The sequence below is a fragment of the Elephas maximus genome, chromosome 4 (genome assembly GCF_024166365.1).
Source record: "Elephas maximus indicus isolate mEleMax1 chromosome 4, mEleMax1 primary haplotype, whole genome shotgun sequence".
Taxonomy (NCBI): domain Eukaryota; kingdom Metazoa; phylum Chordata; class Mammalia; order Proboscidea; family Elephantidae; genus Elephas; species Elephas maximus.
This window is the reverse complement of record NC_064822.1, coordinates 27,261,752-27,276,318: the sequence shown is the minus strand read 5'-3', so window position 1 is coordinate 27,276,318 and position 14,567 is coordinate 27,261,752. Positions and strand designations below refer to the sequence as shown.

Here is a 14,567-nt window from a genome sequence, read left to right as displayed (position 1 = left end):
TCAGAAATGAAAGAGTACTTCTTGATTACTCTGAATAAAAATTTAGATAAGTACATTTATATTGCTTCCAACCCACTTACACTCCCAGTTATTGTGGTATCTTCTGGATTTCAAGTAGTATTTTCCTGTTATTACTTTATGCTATATAGCTTTTCTTTAAAATTTACAGCAATTAGTGTTTTGTAACCATAGATTCAGTTATGTAAAGATATTTCTATTTTGATCTTTTCTATATTTAAGCAGACTCAATGAACACAAACAACTTACATTCTACTGATCAGTGCCTGGCATAGAGCAAGGGCTCAACGAATTGAACCTTTTGGTATCACTATTGCCCAAGTCAAATTAAAGCAATTAAATAGGTATTTCCAAATCAAACCCACTGCTGCCGAGTTGATTCCAACTCACAGCGACCCTATATTACTTTGTTCAAAATGGTAGAATCAGTGTTTGGCGAGTCTTTTTAATTTATATTTTGAGCAGCCAATAAGGTCAGAATACAAAATACAATAGATTTGTAAATGCAAGAATATAAATGAGGACAACTCTCTCCAAACTTGGAACTTTAAGGTTAAAGCTTTATCCATACTATAAAGAAACAAAAAGTGGAACCTGAGAAAAAATTTAAATGGAGTCTCTTGCTCTGATTCACCCAGTAGGTTCCGGAGTGTTGTAAATTTCAATGTGTTGATGCAAGATACACGACAGCTGAGCAAAAGGACAACCTTTGGCAAGTGCAAGTAGATACTGAGTGGACTGGGTTGCTCATAGATGCTGCTTTCAATTATGAGTGCTTTCAGCTGCAAGTAAGAAATTGCCTATCAGTGGTTTACACCATCAGACCACGTGTTTATTCGACAGTGAATTAGAAGAAGGAAGTCCCAGGATTGGTTCAGTAGTTCAATGATGTTATCATGGACTCTGTCCCTCTGCCTCTCCCCGGCTTCTCTTGGCTGGCTCTGCCCCTTTACTGCTGGTCCAGCAATCAACCAGCAGCCCTGAGAAAGCACTGGGTTGACATTAAAATTCTTGAAGCAGAAGTGCTCTGAGGGCAACCCCTGTGTAGGGCACACCCAGGCTTGGCAGCAGCCGCCCCCCCACCCCAGCCGCCTCTGGGAGTCTTGCTCTCAGCTGGTGTTTCTGTTGCTGTCCCTCTAAGCACGTTATAGCCTTGGCCTACTCTTCTGCTCAGCGGACACTGGCTTCTGCTTCTCCAGGCCCTACCTTCTACCACGTCCAGGGTTTCTGCTGTCACTAGTGCCAGCCTCTTCTGAAGAATTCCCAATCTCTTATCCCCCAAGCTGATGTCTCCAAACCGGAATGAGGATGGGGGCAGGCGGGGCACAGGTGTTCTTCAACACAGAGTTCCTGTGTCAACCAGGGAACGTACCCACCCCCACCTCTGAGAGCAAATGTTCACTCTTTAACCCGGGAAGTTCCTGTGAGCATCCATCTTCCCACTGGCCTCCCAGGCTTAGTCAGCATCGCCCCCAGGTGATCCCTCTCCTTAGGATTGGCTCCTACTCATTGGCCTCAGTGTGTCCTGCTCTCTGCACCAGGACCAAAAGGCTAACTCGTTTACTGCAAAGGTGTTCCATATCTTATAGTCACCCTCAGTAGACTGACCTTCATCCTTTGTTTAGGGTTAAGGATTATGACGGCCATATGGGCAAGCATCACAACATAATGGAAGCACCTCAAGCAGAAAGGACAGGCCCAGGGGCATAAAGGACTTTTTCTCATGCAGTTTTTATTTGCTTGCTTAATTTAAATCAAAAAGCGTCTTTCTCATAGCCCTCCCAACAGACAAGGCACTGCCTGGAACTGTATAGCAGGCTTAGCCCAGATTAACCTCTGCAAAGAAGCGATTGTTGTGATTGACTTGAACTAGGCACGAGTCATTGCTAGGGACTGGGACTCAGAGAGACTAAACAGAAATTTGCATATTAAGCTTTATGAGTTTTTGTATGCTTCTGATCATAAAACTCTGAAGATTAAGCCATACGTACAGGGATAGATACGTCAAGTTATATCTAGTTAAAATATGTGTTGTAGGATTAAAAAAAAAACCTGTGTAAGTTGCACAATTTTAAGAATGATGAACAATTACTCCACTGGTTACCCAAATCTTATCTGTTCCCAACTTTAGCTCAAGCTTTATAGCAATACCAGGAAGCACCCAAAACCCAGTTCCGTCGAGCCGATTCTGACTCATAGCGACCCTAAAGGAGAGTAGAACTGCCCCATAGAGTTTCCAAGGAGTGCCTGGCAGATTCGAACTGCTGGCCCTTTGGTTAGCAGCAGTAGCACTTAACCACTACACCACCAGGGTTTCCACCAGGAAGCACAATGCAGTGGAAATGGCACAGAACTGGAGGAAGCCAGACCAGGATCCAAACCCTGATTTCACTACTCATTGCTTGTGTCATCTCGGGCAAGGTTCTTAAAGCCCTGCTCCTCAGTTTTCTCGACTGTAAAATAAAATATGAAGATACATTCCATATAAAGTAGTTGTGAGGATTAAATGAAATGTCTGGAAATCATATAGGCATTCAGTGATTAATAAATGCAATTTGATCAGGGAGTAATCAATGCTTGTGTGTCCGTGTCAGAAGGTCCCTGGGTGTTGCAAATGGTTTGCACTCAACTAACCGAAAAGTTCATGGTTCAAATCCACCCAGCGATATTGCGGAAGAAAGTCCTGGCAATCTACTTCCATAAGATTGTTGTTGTGTACCTGTTGATTCCAATTCATCGTGACCCTATATGAAGAAAAGAACTGCCCCATGGAGTTTTTTAGGCTGTAATCTATGGGAGCAGGTCACCAGGTCTTTCCTTCACAAAGCCGCTGGTGGGTTCAAACCCCTGACCTTTTGGTTAGCAATCAAGTGCTTAACCATTTCACCACCAGGGCTCCTCCTTAATGATTTTCAGCCACTGAAAACCCTATGGAGCACAGTTCTACTCCAAAGCATATGAGGTTAGCATGAGTTAGAATCAACTCAATGGCAACAAGGTTTGGTTTGGGTTTATGTGTGTCTATACATGCATAAGAGCTGTTATAAAAGTAGAACAGTTCTGCACTCCAGAAGCTTAAGTAAAACTGGGTAAACACTTGAAAAGGAAGAATAATGGCAGCAGAAAGGGCATTAACAAAATTAAGGGACGTGTTTTTCAAAGTGATATTATATTGCATACGCAGTGGTTAAAAATAAAAATCAGTTTACTTTTCTAATGGGGATTACCTGATTAGTTCTTGATGTATCACTTGGTGGGCAATAATGGACTTAAAAAAAAAAAACAAAACTAATAAATTATTAGGAAACTTCCAGTGGATTTACTAATAGAGAAAATGTTTATGTAGGGTGTTATGTAGGGTGTTTAAGAATACTTAGGCAGCTATTTTTAAACTGTGCAATGTGATAATGATTCTTACAAAATAGGAGCTCACAATTATTGAATACTTCTACCCCAGGTTTTGTTCCAAGCATTGTACATGAATTAATGCTTCCATTTTAAGCCCACAACAACCCTAAGAGGTAACAACTATTATTATCCCCATTTTTCTGACGAGAAAATGAGGACCAGAAAGCTTAGATGACTTTTCCAAGGTTGCAAAGCTGGTAACAGACAGAACCAGAATTTGAACTCAAGAATTCTGACTCCAGATCCCATGCTCTTTAATTGCTATGAGGTAGTCTTTCAGCGAAAGGAGAGCTGGGACTCACTGGCTCAACTACTGACGCCAAGGCCAAGGCTCACTGGTTTGTCTGTATAAGCGGATGGCTGTTTGTGCTCGGATGCACAGCTGAAAACGTCAGCTATACCTAACAGCACTCACATCCGAGGTGTAACAACACTCTCATCCTGACGGGGTTGGGGGTGGGTCACACAGGGATGGATTAACCAGGAAGCAAAGTACACACGGGCTTGTGTTTACTTATTAATCCGTAGTGCACAATTGCACATGGGTTTCATCACCCCTTTGATGTGGTGAAAAACGGGTGAAATTGTGCACTACAGATTAGTAAGTAAACACAAGTAAGCCCGTGCATACCTTGTTTATTGGGTAATTGTCCCTAGGTAGGTGGGAAGTGGAGAATAGAGGGGAGAAGGTGGGGAGGGGGTGTTTCTATTATGGATGGCTTTGGATCACCCATCCCACTGTGTCTCCACACGTTCACACGCCTGCACTGTGTGTCTCCACATGTTCACATGCCTGCACTGTCTTCACACGTTCACGCGCCTGCACTGTCTCCACACGATCAGATGCCTGCGTTCTGTTTCCACATGCTCACATGCCTGCACTGTCTCCACACGATCAGATGCCTGCGTTCTGTTTCCACATGTTCATGCGCCTGCACTGTGTGTCTCCACATGTTCACATGTCTGCACTGTGTCTCCACACGATCAGATGCCTGCGTTCTGTTTCCACATGTTCACATGCCTGCACTGTGTCTCCACGTGATCAGATGCCTGCATTCTGTTTCCACATGTTCATACATCTGCACTGTGTCTCCACATGATCAGATGCCTGCATTCTGTTTCCACATGTTCATATGCCTGCACTGTGTGTCCACATGTTCACATGCCTGCACTGTCTCCACACGTTCACAAGCCTGCACTGTCTCCACATGATCAGATGCCTGTACTGTGTGTCTCCACAAGTTCACACCTGCACTGTGTGTCCACATGATCCAGACGCCTGCACTCTGTTTCCACATGATCAGACGCCTGCACTCTGTGTCTCCACATGTTCGGACGTCTACACTGTATATGTAAGAGTAAGACTAGTGAACTCCACTCTTCCAACAACCTTGCTGAAATCAAGAAATGTCTGGTTGAAAAAATATGAACTTTAGACAAGTGCAAACAAATCACCTGATATCATAGTAAAGAATCTGCTTTACCATGGGAAACAGTATAATAGAGTACCCAAGTACAAAAAATAATTTTCACATAAGTATACGCATACTTTAAAGATACTTTATTAACAACTTAAGTTTTCCATTAATTTATAAATTCTTACTAGTCAAAAAGGAAATAAATAATAAAAATCTGTATCTTGGGAAGGCTTTTTACAACGCAGTTTGGTAAATCTGAGATTACATGGTTGTCAATTTAAGATTATTACAATTTAGATACATTCAATCGTTAAACAATACCAGAGTGTCAGCCTCAAGATACCAAGAACTTCCATATTGGTAAAGAAAGTCATGGGAAAAGTTATACTTCAATTTCACCTTTAACCCATCTCTAATTTATCAGTAATGGGAGTACAGAATCTTCTTGTTGGTCTTGGTTTTTAAATATACAGATTTAAAGTAAATATTTCTCTTCTCTTACATGCTGGCTGACATTTTTGGGAGCAAGCTGCTAAAACATGTTAGTGAGGAACATAATGCGACTTCCTTGTTTATGCAGAAGAGGGGTGAGTGGGGTGAAGAAAATGCAGAACCAAGGGCCTCTTGCTACAATTTCTAACAAGGCCTTGGGACTGGCCTGGCCTTAGTAAATTTTAACCAAGCCTCTCTGGCATCAAGATGGCCATGTACACATCACTTCCTAAACTGTGTGTACTACCTGGTAACAGATTTCTCCAACTGCCAAAGTGCCCCTTTTCATTATTTTAAAAATATTGGTCAGCTCTGGTCTAAACAGAGAGAGAGGTCTGAAAAGTCATATTTTTATAACACGCCCATTACCACCACCAAAAAGAATCCAGTTTCCACCACCTTAAGCTACATCTACCTCCACAGTAAAGAGGTGAGGCAATTATCTGTAAATGAAGAAAAAAAATCAATGTTGGTATTTCAGATCAAAGGATTTGGACTGCCTAAATTATTATACATTTTCCATTATTATTTGAAGAGTAAATCTTAACTGATAGAAATTTTAGTCAATGTTCAAAGAGGAAAATAATCTACCTAAATCACGTACTTAAGACTTGGGCTTTAGACCAGCCACATAATGTTAAAGTATGACTCGAGTATCAGATCTGGCAACCCTATTTTCTCTCTCTTTTAAACTAAATTACTTGCTATTTAATTAATAAACTTAGAACTTACTGTTTGGATTATGTTGTTAAGTAGCATTTAGTCTAATTATCTAACTCTTACGGTGAGAATGTATGTCAAGGCCACTGGGGTGGTTTTCATTTCTGTTTCTAATACATAATTTGACACCTGAAGGCAATCCAGTGAATAATGCTATCAAATGTGCAGTGCAGATTTAACACGCTTGTGGGTCGGTCGGGGAACAAATCAAGGTCAAATATTTACATGGAATGTTGACCATGATTTAAAAAACCATTATTTTAAATTATGACACCCTTACATATAATCTATTTTATGAATAGCCCCATTTATTAAAAAAATATGCCTTTTGAGTAGTTCATAAATACATAAAATTTCACTAAATACTATTTTTCTTTAAACATGCATCTAAACTCTCTTTACAAATCAACAAAAAAATAATATTTTTTCTCTTTTAAAGTCACAGATGCAATGATCTTTGATTGGCAGGGTCTTCTGCATGCAGGAACAGCAGGGCATGCTCTCCTGTACAGCTTACGGACCTTTCTAGGATTTTGAACTATATAATTCACTTGCTGAAGTTCAGCAGTATCGAGAAAAATGAGAGATCCCATCTAAATATTTACAATATAAGATTTTTCCTGAAACTTCTCTGCAAATGGCAAGGTTAGGATGGTATCTGGCCAGTGTTCAGAATCATTTGAATGATAAAGAAATAACAACACAAGAAAAGCTTTCTAGAATACATCGTAGCATGTGATCAATTGCATATATTTAAAAAAATGACATTTTCTTTAACTGTATCAGTAATGTGTAAAATGTTTACTTTCAGGATATGAATCACATTTTTATAATTTATTGGGAAAATCCAAAGGCAGCTAAGAAAAAAAAAAAAAAAAACCTTTTTGGTGATTCCAAAAACATATTCTGAGGATTTACAAATAAAAATGACCTTTGTAATCATTACTAACCCCCAAGATATCACCATTCTTATTCATTCTTATTAACATCATAAGAAAAGGTTTTTAAAATTGAATACATAGTTTTTATAAGTCTATCTTCCCTTATTAAATATTTGTTGAGTCACTGAAATATACTCATAAGGACTGCTCAAGCCATAACGTGAAGGCTACTTACTCAAGGCAATTTTCAGTAGTTTTCTTTAAGAAAGATTTTAAAATGCACACACTGTGAACATATTATGCATACGTAAGAAAAAGCTCACACTTTTAGTAAGAGGATCCCTTCTTACGGCCAGCCCAACTAAATCTGTGAAGCTTTGCCAGGAAAAGTGATGCTGTCCTGTCTGTATGGAGCTATTAAAACCCTCAACTGCTAACATGCAAACTTGATGGCAGTGACCACATCAGAGGCAGCTGAAGCACTGAACTCCGTTCCCTACTTAGTCTCTAGTTATTTCTCTTTAAAGTACTCATCTCGGAGATAGAGCTATATTAGAGACAACCAGATGGCTCAAAGCTTTGCTTAGAATACAGTACTGTGTACATTTTGATTTTGAATCTTACACTCACACATTATGTTTGATATAAGGCTGTAAAAAGATACAAACAAAACCGGCATTCAATTTTACCAAGATTGTACATTTATGACAGTTGATATAGATTAAAAAAACCCTACCACCAAAATGGTAACTGAATTTATTCTAATCATGCAGTCTATAGAAAAGTGGATTATGGAAATTTTCCTTAGCTACGAATGCAGCCAGCTCACTGGAACCCAATGGGTATCTGTCTCTAATCTGTCAAAAGTTGTTTTTAGCTCATTGAAGGCCACGGTGAGATCATCATTTACTACAGTCTTGTCAAAAAGATGACCATATTGGCTTTCCATTATCTGTGCAGACTGAATCATTTCTTGAAAGTCTTCTTCCTACAAAGCGAAGTTTGTTTTTTTTTTTAAAGTGGTTAACCAGGCAATTACATCACTTCACATCAATGCAAACATTCTACCACTGGTTGACCTAATGCTGTTTTGTGCTCATTCCTTCACTTCAACCAGAAATGGAGATTACCCTCTTTAACCACAAGTTCCTCAGAAATCATAATTTCTAATACTCTCTCTGATTTGGTTGTAACTGAGCTACTCTGACAAGACCCAAATCTCCCGCTTTCCTTGAATTTCTGGAGAATTAGTTACTGACTTAGTGTCCTTGGGATATTTCTGTTCTATAATAGCTATGGGGGGAGGAGACTGTTTACTCCCATATTCTGAGTGGTTGCATTACTTGCACTTATTCATAGCAAGCAATTTATAACATAAAATACTTTTTCAGAGATGGATACATTTATAAAAAATAGTTACCAGGCCCTGCCTACTTCTCAATAGAAGTGGTTCAGAAGCCATTCACGCTCACATTTTTGAAACCTGTAAGTATTTTAGTTGGCTGTATAACTCAAGACTATATAACTATATGCATAAATCTAAGTTAGCCAAATCCTAAGAATATGTTACCATTTATTATCTTGAGAAGCCTTTTAATTTATAAATACTACACAATAAAACTTCTCATACTGCAACATATTGAAATAATTTCAGAGTCCACATTCAATGTCACATAAAATTTCACAACAATAAAAAATTTAACTTCAGTGCTAATCAAGAGCACCGAATAACTAACATCAGGATTATATCTAGTCAGCATGGATATGAATTGTGAGTATTTTAGAAGAATATTTATCGAATACTGGGAATCAAAAATGTAATCTGTATTTTGTTATCACAATTAACAGTTTATAAATTAATATAGACTAAGGCTAAAGATGAGCTAATAAAGAGCAAAACAAAAATATAGCTCTTGACATTTCTTTGCTTTTCATTTTTGATCCAAAGGCAGAATACATCATCTTGAGATTAAAAACAAAAAACAATGAAAGGTCTTGCCATTCTAGTCATTAACATACCAGAGTCTCCCTTTCTAATAACACTCAGAGGAAATATAAATATTATTGAAAAATACAAGTCTACTAAAAAGGTGTTTTTTCTTATACTGTGCTCAATTTGATTACTGATGCAAGAAGACAAAAAAGGCAAATTACTGAAATTTTCATATAGTCTATTAGTCTTCATGAGTAACAGTAACTGACTTGGGCATTTTTCCACTTTAAAAATAAAATAAGGCTAGTCTGAAAATTAATTGGTATGAGTGTTGTATAAATGTCCAGTCCACAAAAATCTAACCTATCTGCACAACAGCATATTAAATGTTTCTGAGTCAACTTCATGTGAAGATCTACCCATAGCTGCACAAAAGACAACTATAGGTCAATCATTCAAAATACATACGACTAAATGCAAGTCTAGCTTTTCCAGGTTCTGGATCACAGTATCAAACACTACAGTCTTTCCAAGGTGGCAGCTGCTGCACACCTGCTTCCAGCTTTGCTTACGCAGCACTGCCAACCATCATCAGACTTACTGTAAAGGGTTTGGCGGCTCCTTGGTCGTCTCTGCTCGAAATAATCTTTGCGTTTTTTCTTGTCTCTCTCAAACGTTCTATTGATGGAGGCTTTATAAATATCACAAAAGGCTTAAATTCTAGTGTCCTTAAATGCTTTACTGTCTGCAAGAAAAAAATAACATGTTTTCTTGTATTTCTTTATATAATGTCATGATAAGTTTTACCATAAAACTAGGTTTTCTTTCTAATGAAAAAATTCTTAAAATCATTTTCTAATTCAGCTCAGGGGGTCTCTCTACATGTTATCATTCAATGAGTTGCTGACAATTAAATGTAATAAATATCTTTGAAAAGCTGCCTGGAGAACATAACTTGCATTTATAAATGTTCTATTAGTACTGAATAGAAGTGGCTAACCATACTATGAAATTGGTTTTTAGATCAAATATTCAAAAGATGCTGTGAGTTAAACAGAAAGACTTCCGTACGTGGAGGTATTCCAATCATCCCATTCAAATCTTTTCCTGATGGCAAGCATGAGTTGTCTGTCTCTTCTGTCCTGCCTTTCAGAGTGCCCTCAAAGGGCAGGCTTCTCCTCCCCATGAAGGCTGCCAACATTCCCTCATCAAATCCTTCATGCTATTAGGCTGTGCTTCTGGGGACTCATCTATAATCAAGGGTGATTGATATATCAAGGGTGATTGATAGTAGGGTGCAATTCTTGATCTGTATGGTAAGGCCTCTTTAGAATATGAATATAAATCATAAATTCCACTGAAAAGTGAGGTAGAAAGGTTGTACGTGAGCGTGAGTACGTAGTGGTGGGTGGGAAGCTGGGGATGCGGCGGTAGGTGAGCACTTAGGGAGTTCTGGAGTGACTAGACCCGGTACACTGGTGGAGTTTCTTCACAAGCAGAACTATTCCTTTCATTGCTGGTGCCTAAGTCAGGATTCAGCTTCCCTGCTGAGTCTTGGTACCCTTGTACTCCAGATTTATCCTCTTTAAGGGCAATGATTGAGAGGATGACGCAGGACTGGGCATTTTTTCCTTCTGTTGTACATAATAAGGTCATTTTGAGTCGGAATCAACTCGACTGCACCTAACAACAACAAGGCGTATAAATGGCTTCTCCAGGGCATTTTGGAATTTGCAGGTTGCACAAAAGGCACATCCCACAGTGTAGCCATGTTGGAGGGTGAATCTGTGGTTTCTGAGTGATGAGGAAAATGCCAAGGGTTGGTGTCCGCTAGAGGACAAATAGTATGATAAGAATTGAATGGTTTCTTCCACTGACATTCGCAGTCCAGAATGCTCCTAAGAGCTCCCAGAGTGAAAGGCAAGAGGGATCTCATTTATCTCAATTCCTTTGAGATGTCACTCAACTCTCACTGGCTGGTTGACACTTCCAGAGTACACTTAAAACCAAAATCAGAGACCAAGAACCAAAATGTCCACTGTTAAAAATTATGAGCACTCATAATAATACACAATATGCAAAATAAGTTATACCTATAATAGTGTAAGATTTTTATAAAAATACAAAATATTTAGAAGAAATACCTAACACAGTCATTGTACTTGGCAAAAACTGAAAATACCTAAGAGTCACAAACACAGACCTTGGGGCATTTTCCCCACTTTTCTTATAATAGTAAGGGCTATGTTTTTTTTTTTCATGAAAGACTTCTCTAATTATATTTAAATGTCTTTGTCTTAAATGTGGTTTAGAAAAGCTACATAGGTGCCAAGAGTGAGTAGACTTCAAATTTGCCTCATATTGAAATGCTCACATGAAGTGTAGAAGATTACAGGGGCCAGAAGGGTGCCGAACAGTTCATTGTTTACTTACATGAGGCTGAACATCCAACAGGCAAACTTTGTTTTTAGCTAGCACAGACCGAACTGAGTCTATACTGGTGCCATAGTAGTTGTTTTTATATTCACCGTATTCAATAAACCTGCAGAAAATTAGAGACGTATCAGAATCATTTGTGAATTAAAAAAAAATTATAGTTAGCAAAATATAGAATTCATATGTAAGAGATATTTTCACTGAACATGTTTAATAAAATAAACTAATAAAGTAAATAGAGCCAAGTACTTCAAAATGTCAATTTTAAAAAACCTTCTACTTTACATTTTCAAATCAGTAACACTTGATTGTATTACACTTAAGCTGAAAAAAAAGTACTGTAGTCCAGCGGTACTCTAATGTTTTCCATCACCTCTTTTTCAGAACTAATGTAATGCAATAAAACAGCAAATAAGCCAAACAATAGAAACTACTGAAATTTCATTGCACACCAAGCTGGGCTCAGAAGCAGAGGAGGAGCTGGGTGGTGGCTAATGGAGCCAGGGCAGCCAATTGTGTGCTATAAAAACACAATCACTGGGCCAAATGAGAAAAAAGCATTTTGATGTTTCAATAAAATCCCACAATCCTGCATTAAAACACACATTACTCTCTGATACCCTAAAATATTCCTGGTTAAGTGAATGGAAAACCTGGCGGGGGTGGGGAGCAGGGGGAAGAAAGCAACTCAGAGCTAGTCAGAAGATGTGGAACAAGGTGCCTAACGTGATTTCAGCTTCCTGAAGAGCCAATGAGAGAGAGTGTACGTGTGGAGGGGTACGAGGGATATATTCAAACCAGATGCCACCGAACTGATTCTGACTCAGGTGACCCCATATGTGTCAGACTAGAACTGTGCCCCGTAAGGATATATTACATAGTTGCTAATTAGTTTTTAAAATAAAATTCTATCCAAATTGTATATTAGGGTTCAATTAGTGCTGTGGAAGGCAGTCACAATAATACATTAGCCACGTTCCCTTACTCAGCAAAATAATTCCTTTATGTTTAACAGAAATGTAAAAGTTCTAGGTTATTTGAAATTAGAGGTGAAGACTGATAGCAATTTCTAGCCAAATTATCATCTTTTTGTTTTAAACATTATAAAAAAATATACTACATTTCAAATGGAGGGGAACTCCCAGTTGTCTAAAGCTGGATATAGAAGTACATGCTTAAAAACCACAGTCACACAAAATTTTTCAAAATTTCCACATACTTGTTATTTTGTACATCTGTCTCAAACAAATGCTTGGAAATGAAAATATACTCAACACCATCACTCTCCTGGCTTCTTCGTGCTCTGGTAGTGTCTGGGATTTAATTACAAAGAGTTTAGAAAAGCCCTGACCAGTTGCCTTAAGCAAAAATTTAAAAAGAAATCATCAAGTATGTTTGATTAAAGTGCATTTCTTAAACATGCTTTTAAAGTTTATAAAAAGAAACATAGCTAATAAAATATACTGGTGTCATTAATTCATATTTTCTGATATTAAAATATTAATTTGAAGATAGATTTGATATTAAATTACACTGTGTCTATGCTATTATCCATTACATTTTCAAGGCTGTCTAAAATGCTGATTAGATGGAAATGTTACTTAAATCCTTGAGAGAAACCCCTTTCTTTTGCAAGTGTATTATGGTCATCCTTACTTATTGATCTTTACTTATTAAAGCAAGTCTCTTGCCCACTATGTTGTAAGGTAAACTGATTTCACTATTTTCAGCACATGGCACATAGTGAGTCTGCCATCAATGTTTTGTTTTACTAATGGAATGAAGTCAATGGCCTCTATTTGCTATTCATTCCTTCTTTGCAAAGTTATGAACAGCATCTTTTTAGAGTGCCACTTAATTTCCAGCATTTCAGTAATTAAGAATGTTGTTTACACCAAAAGGTGCTGTTATTCTTTGTGAAGGTCATGCCCTTTTGAGAAACAGCACAAAGCCCTGATAATTTAATTCTATCATAAATACTAAGAAATTTCACAGCAGAAAAACTCAATTAAGTATATATAACATAACAAACATTCAAGAATATGAAAGACACTAAATTTAGTATGATGCCCTGTATTGGAGTTTGGGGTCAAGTTCCTTTATTACTTAAACAGCTATGTTGTTGTTGTTTGCTGGCATTCCTTTAGCAAATGGTAGGCTTTAAGAAAAACAATATTGCTGAAAGCCAAAATTGAGAATTCCCCATGGATTAATTTGTTTTTCATGAACTAAGGAAAGATTGTCTTAACTCCCTTCTGATGGCAGAACACTTGAAAAATGCAGAACACACAGTGTAAGCATCACTGCTTTGATGGATGGTAGCCTCTTGGGAGGGTAAAAATACTATTTAAAACCATATCCAGTGATAACTGAACAACACATTTATGAACTTTGCCAAATGCGTTTAAAAGGTAACAGGTCTACAGCCAAACTGCTTATCATGATCAATCTGAATTACCCAGGTCTGATATTATTCTACTGATAAATTTTAGTATCTAATTGTAATGAGGTATCATAGGAACTTCACAAACTCATTAACAGTGAAGATGCCTGAACAAGGGCTTTGAAAATTGTTACCGTGGAAAAGGAAAGATGGGCATATAGACCACAACGCAGTCACTGACTTGCACAGCTCACTGTCTGAATACTCACTATGCTTACAGTTCAAGACAAATAGTAAACAGATGTAGAACAAACTCCTTCCCCACTTCCCCACCCCACAACAAAATCCCAGAATAGCTGTCATAGTAAAAAAGAAAGAAAAAAAAATTTTTTTTTTAAACGGGTACTGCAGTTTATAACACTTTTTTTTTTTTAAATAGAAATCTCAGCTGAAGTTTCCTATGGACAAAGAAGTGTTCTAGAGCACGAGTACCACTGTAAGTGTGGTATCTGTCTGTAATGTCCACTTTCCCTGTTAGCATCTTGAAAACACAGATTCTGTAACTCGTCATGGGAAACCACAGCAGTGATTAACAGGTGTGGCTGGCTAAGAGTGTCCAGATACCAGGCTACAAAGACTTTGGGACCCAAACATGTCTGATGTTAAGACTTATTTGGGACACTCGCTGTAAATACAGATTCTCAACCCTTCAGTTCGGCTCCTGAAGGGGGCTCTTTTGGAAAGGCCTTGAAATCTTTTTACAACAATCCCGCGATATTCTTATCAGGCAAGTCTGGAAGATACTGCTATCTGGGGATCCTCTGACATTAAGGATCTGTTTAAAAGTGAACCAGACGGATCAATGTCTCTGAATTGTG

General features: G+C 38.1%; 1 protein-coding gene across 3 annotated transcripts in view; it reads right to left on the bottom strand.

Moving 5' to 3' along the window:
* Positions 1 to 4,976: 4,976 nt before the first annotated feature.
* The window catches only part of MPP7 (MAGUK p55 scaffold protein 7), a 302,630-nt gene continuing 293,039 nt past the window's right edge, over positions 4,977 to 14,567 (bottom strand). For all 3 annotated transcript variants that reach the window (XM_049881747.1, XM_049881746.1, XM_049881745.1), the window contains 4 exons: positions 12,526 to 12,619; positions 11,304 to 11,412; positions 9,472 to 9,615; positions 4,977 to 7,925 (listed from right to left, as the gene is read on the bottom strand). In XM_049881747.1, the coding sequence (XP_049737704.1) occupies positions 7,746 to 7,925; positions 9,472 to 9,615; positions 11,304 to 11,412; positions 12,526 to 12,619 (527 nt within the window). In that variant the 3' untranslated portion in view covers positions 4,977 to 7,745. The remainder of the gene's footprint in view (positions 7,926 to 9,471; positions 9,616 to 11,303; positions 11,413 to 12,525; positions 12,620 to 14,567) is intronic.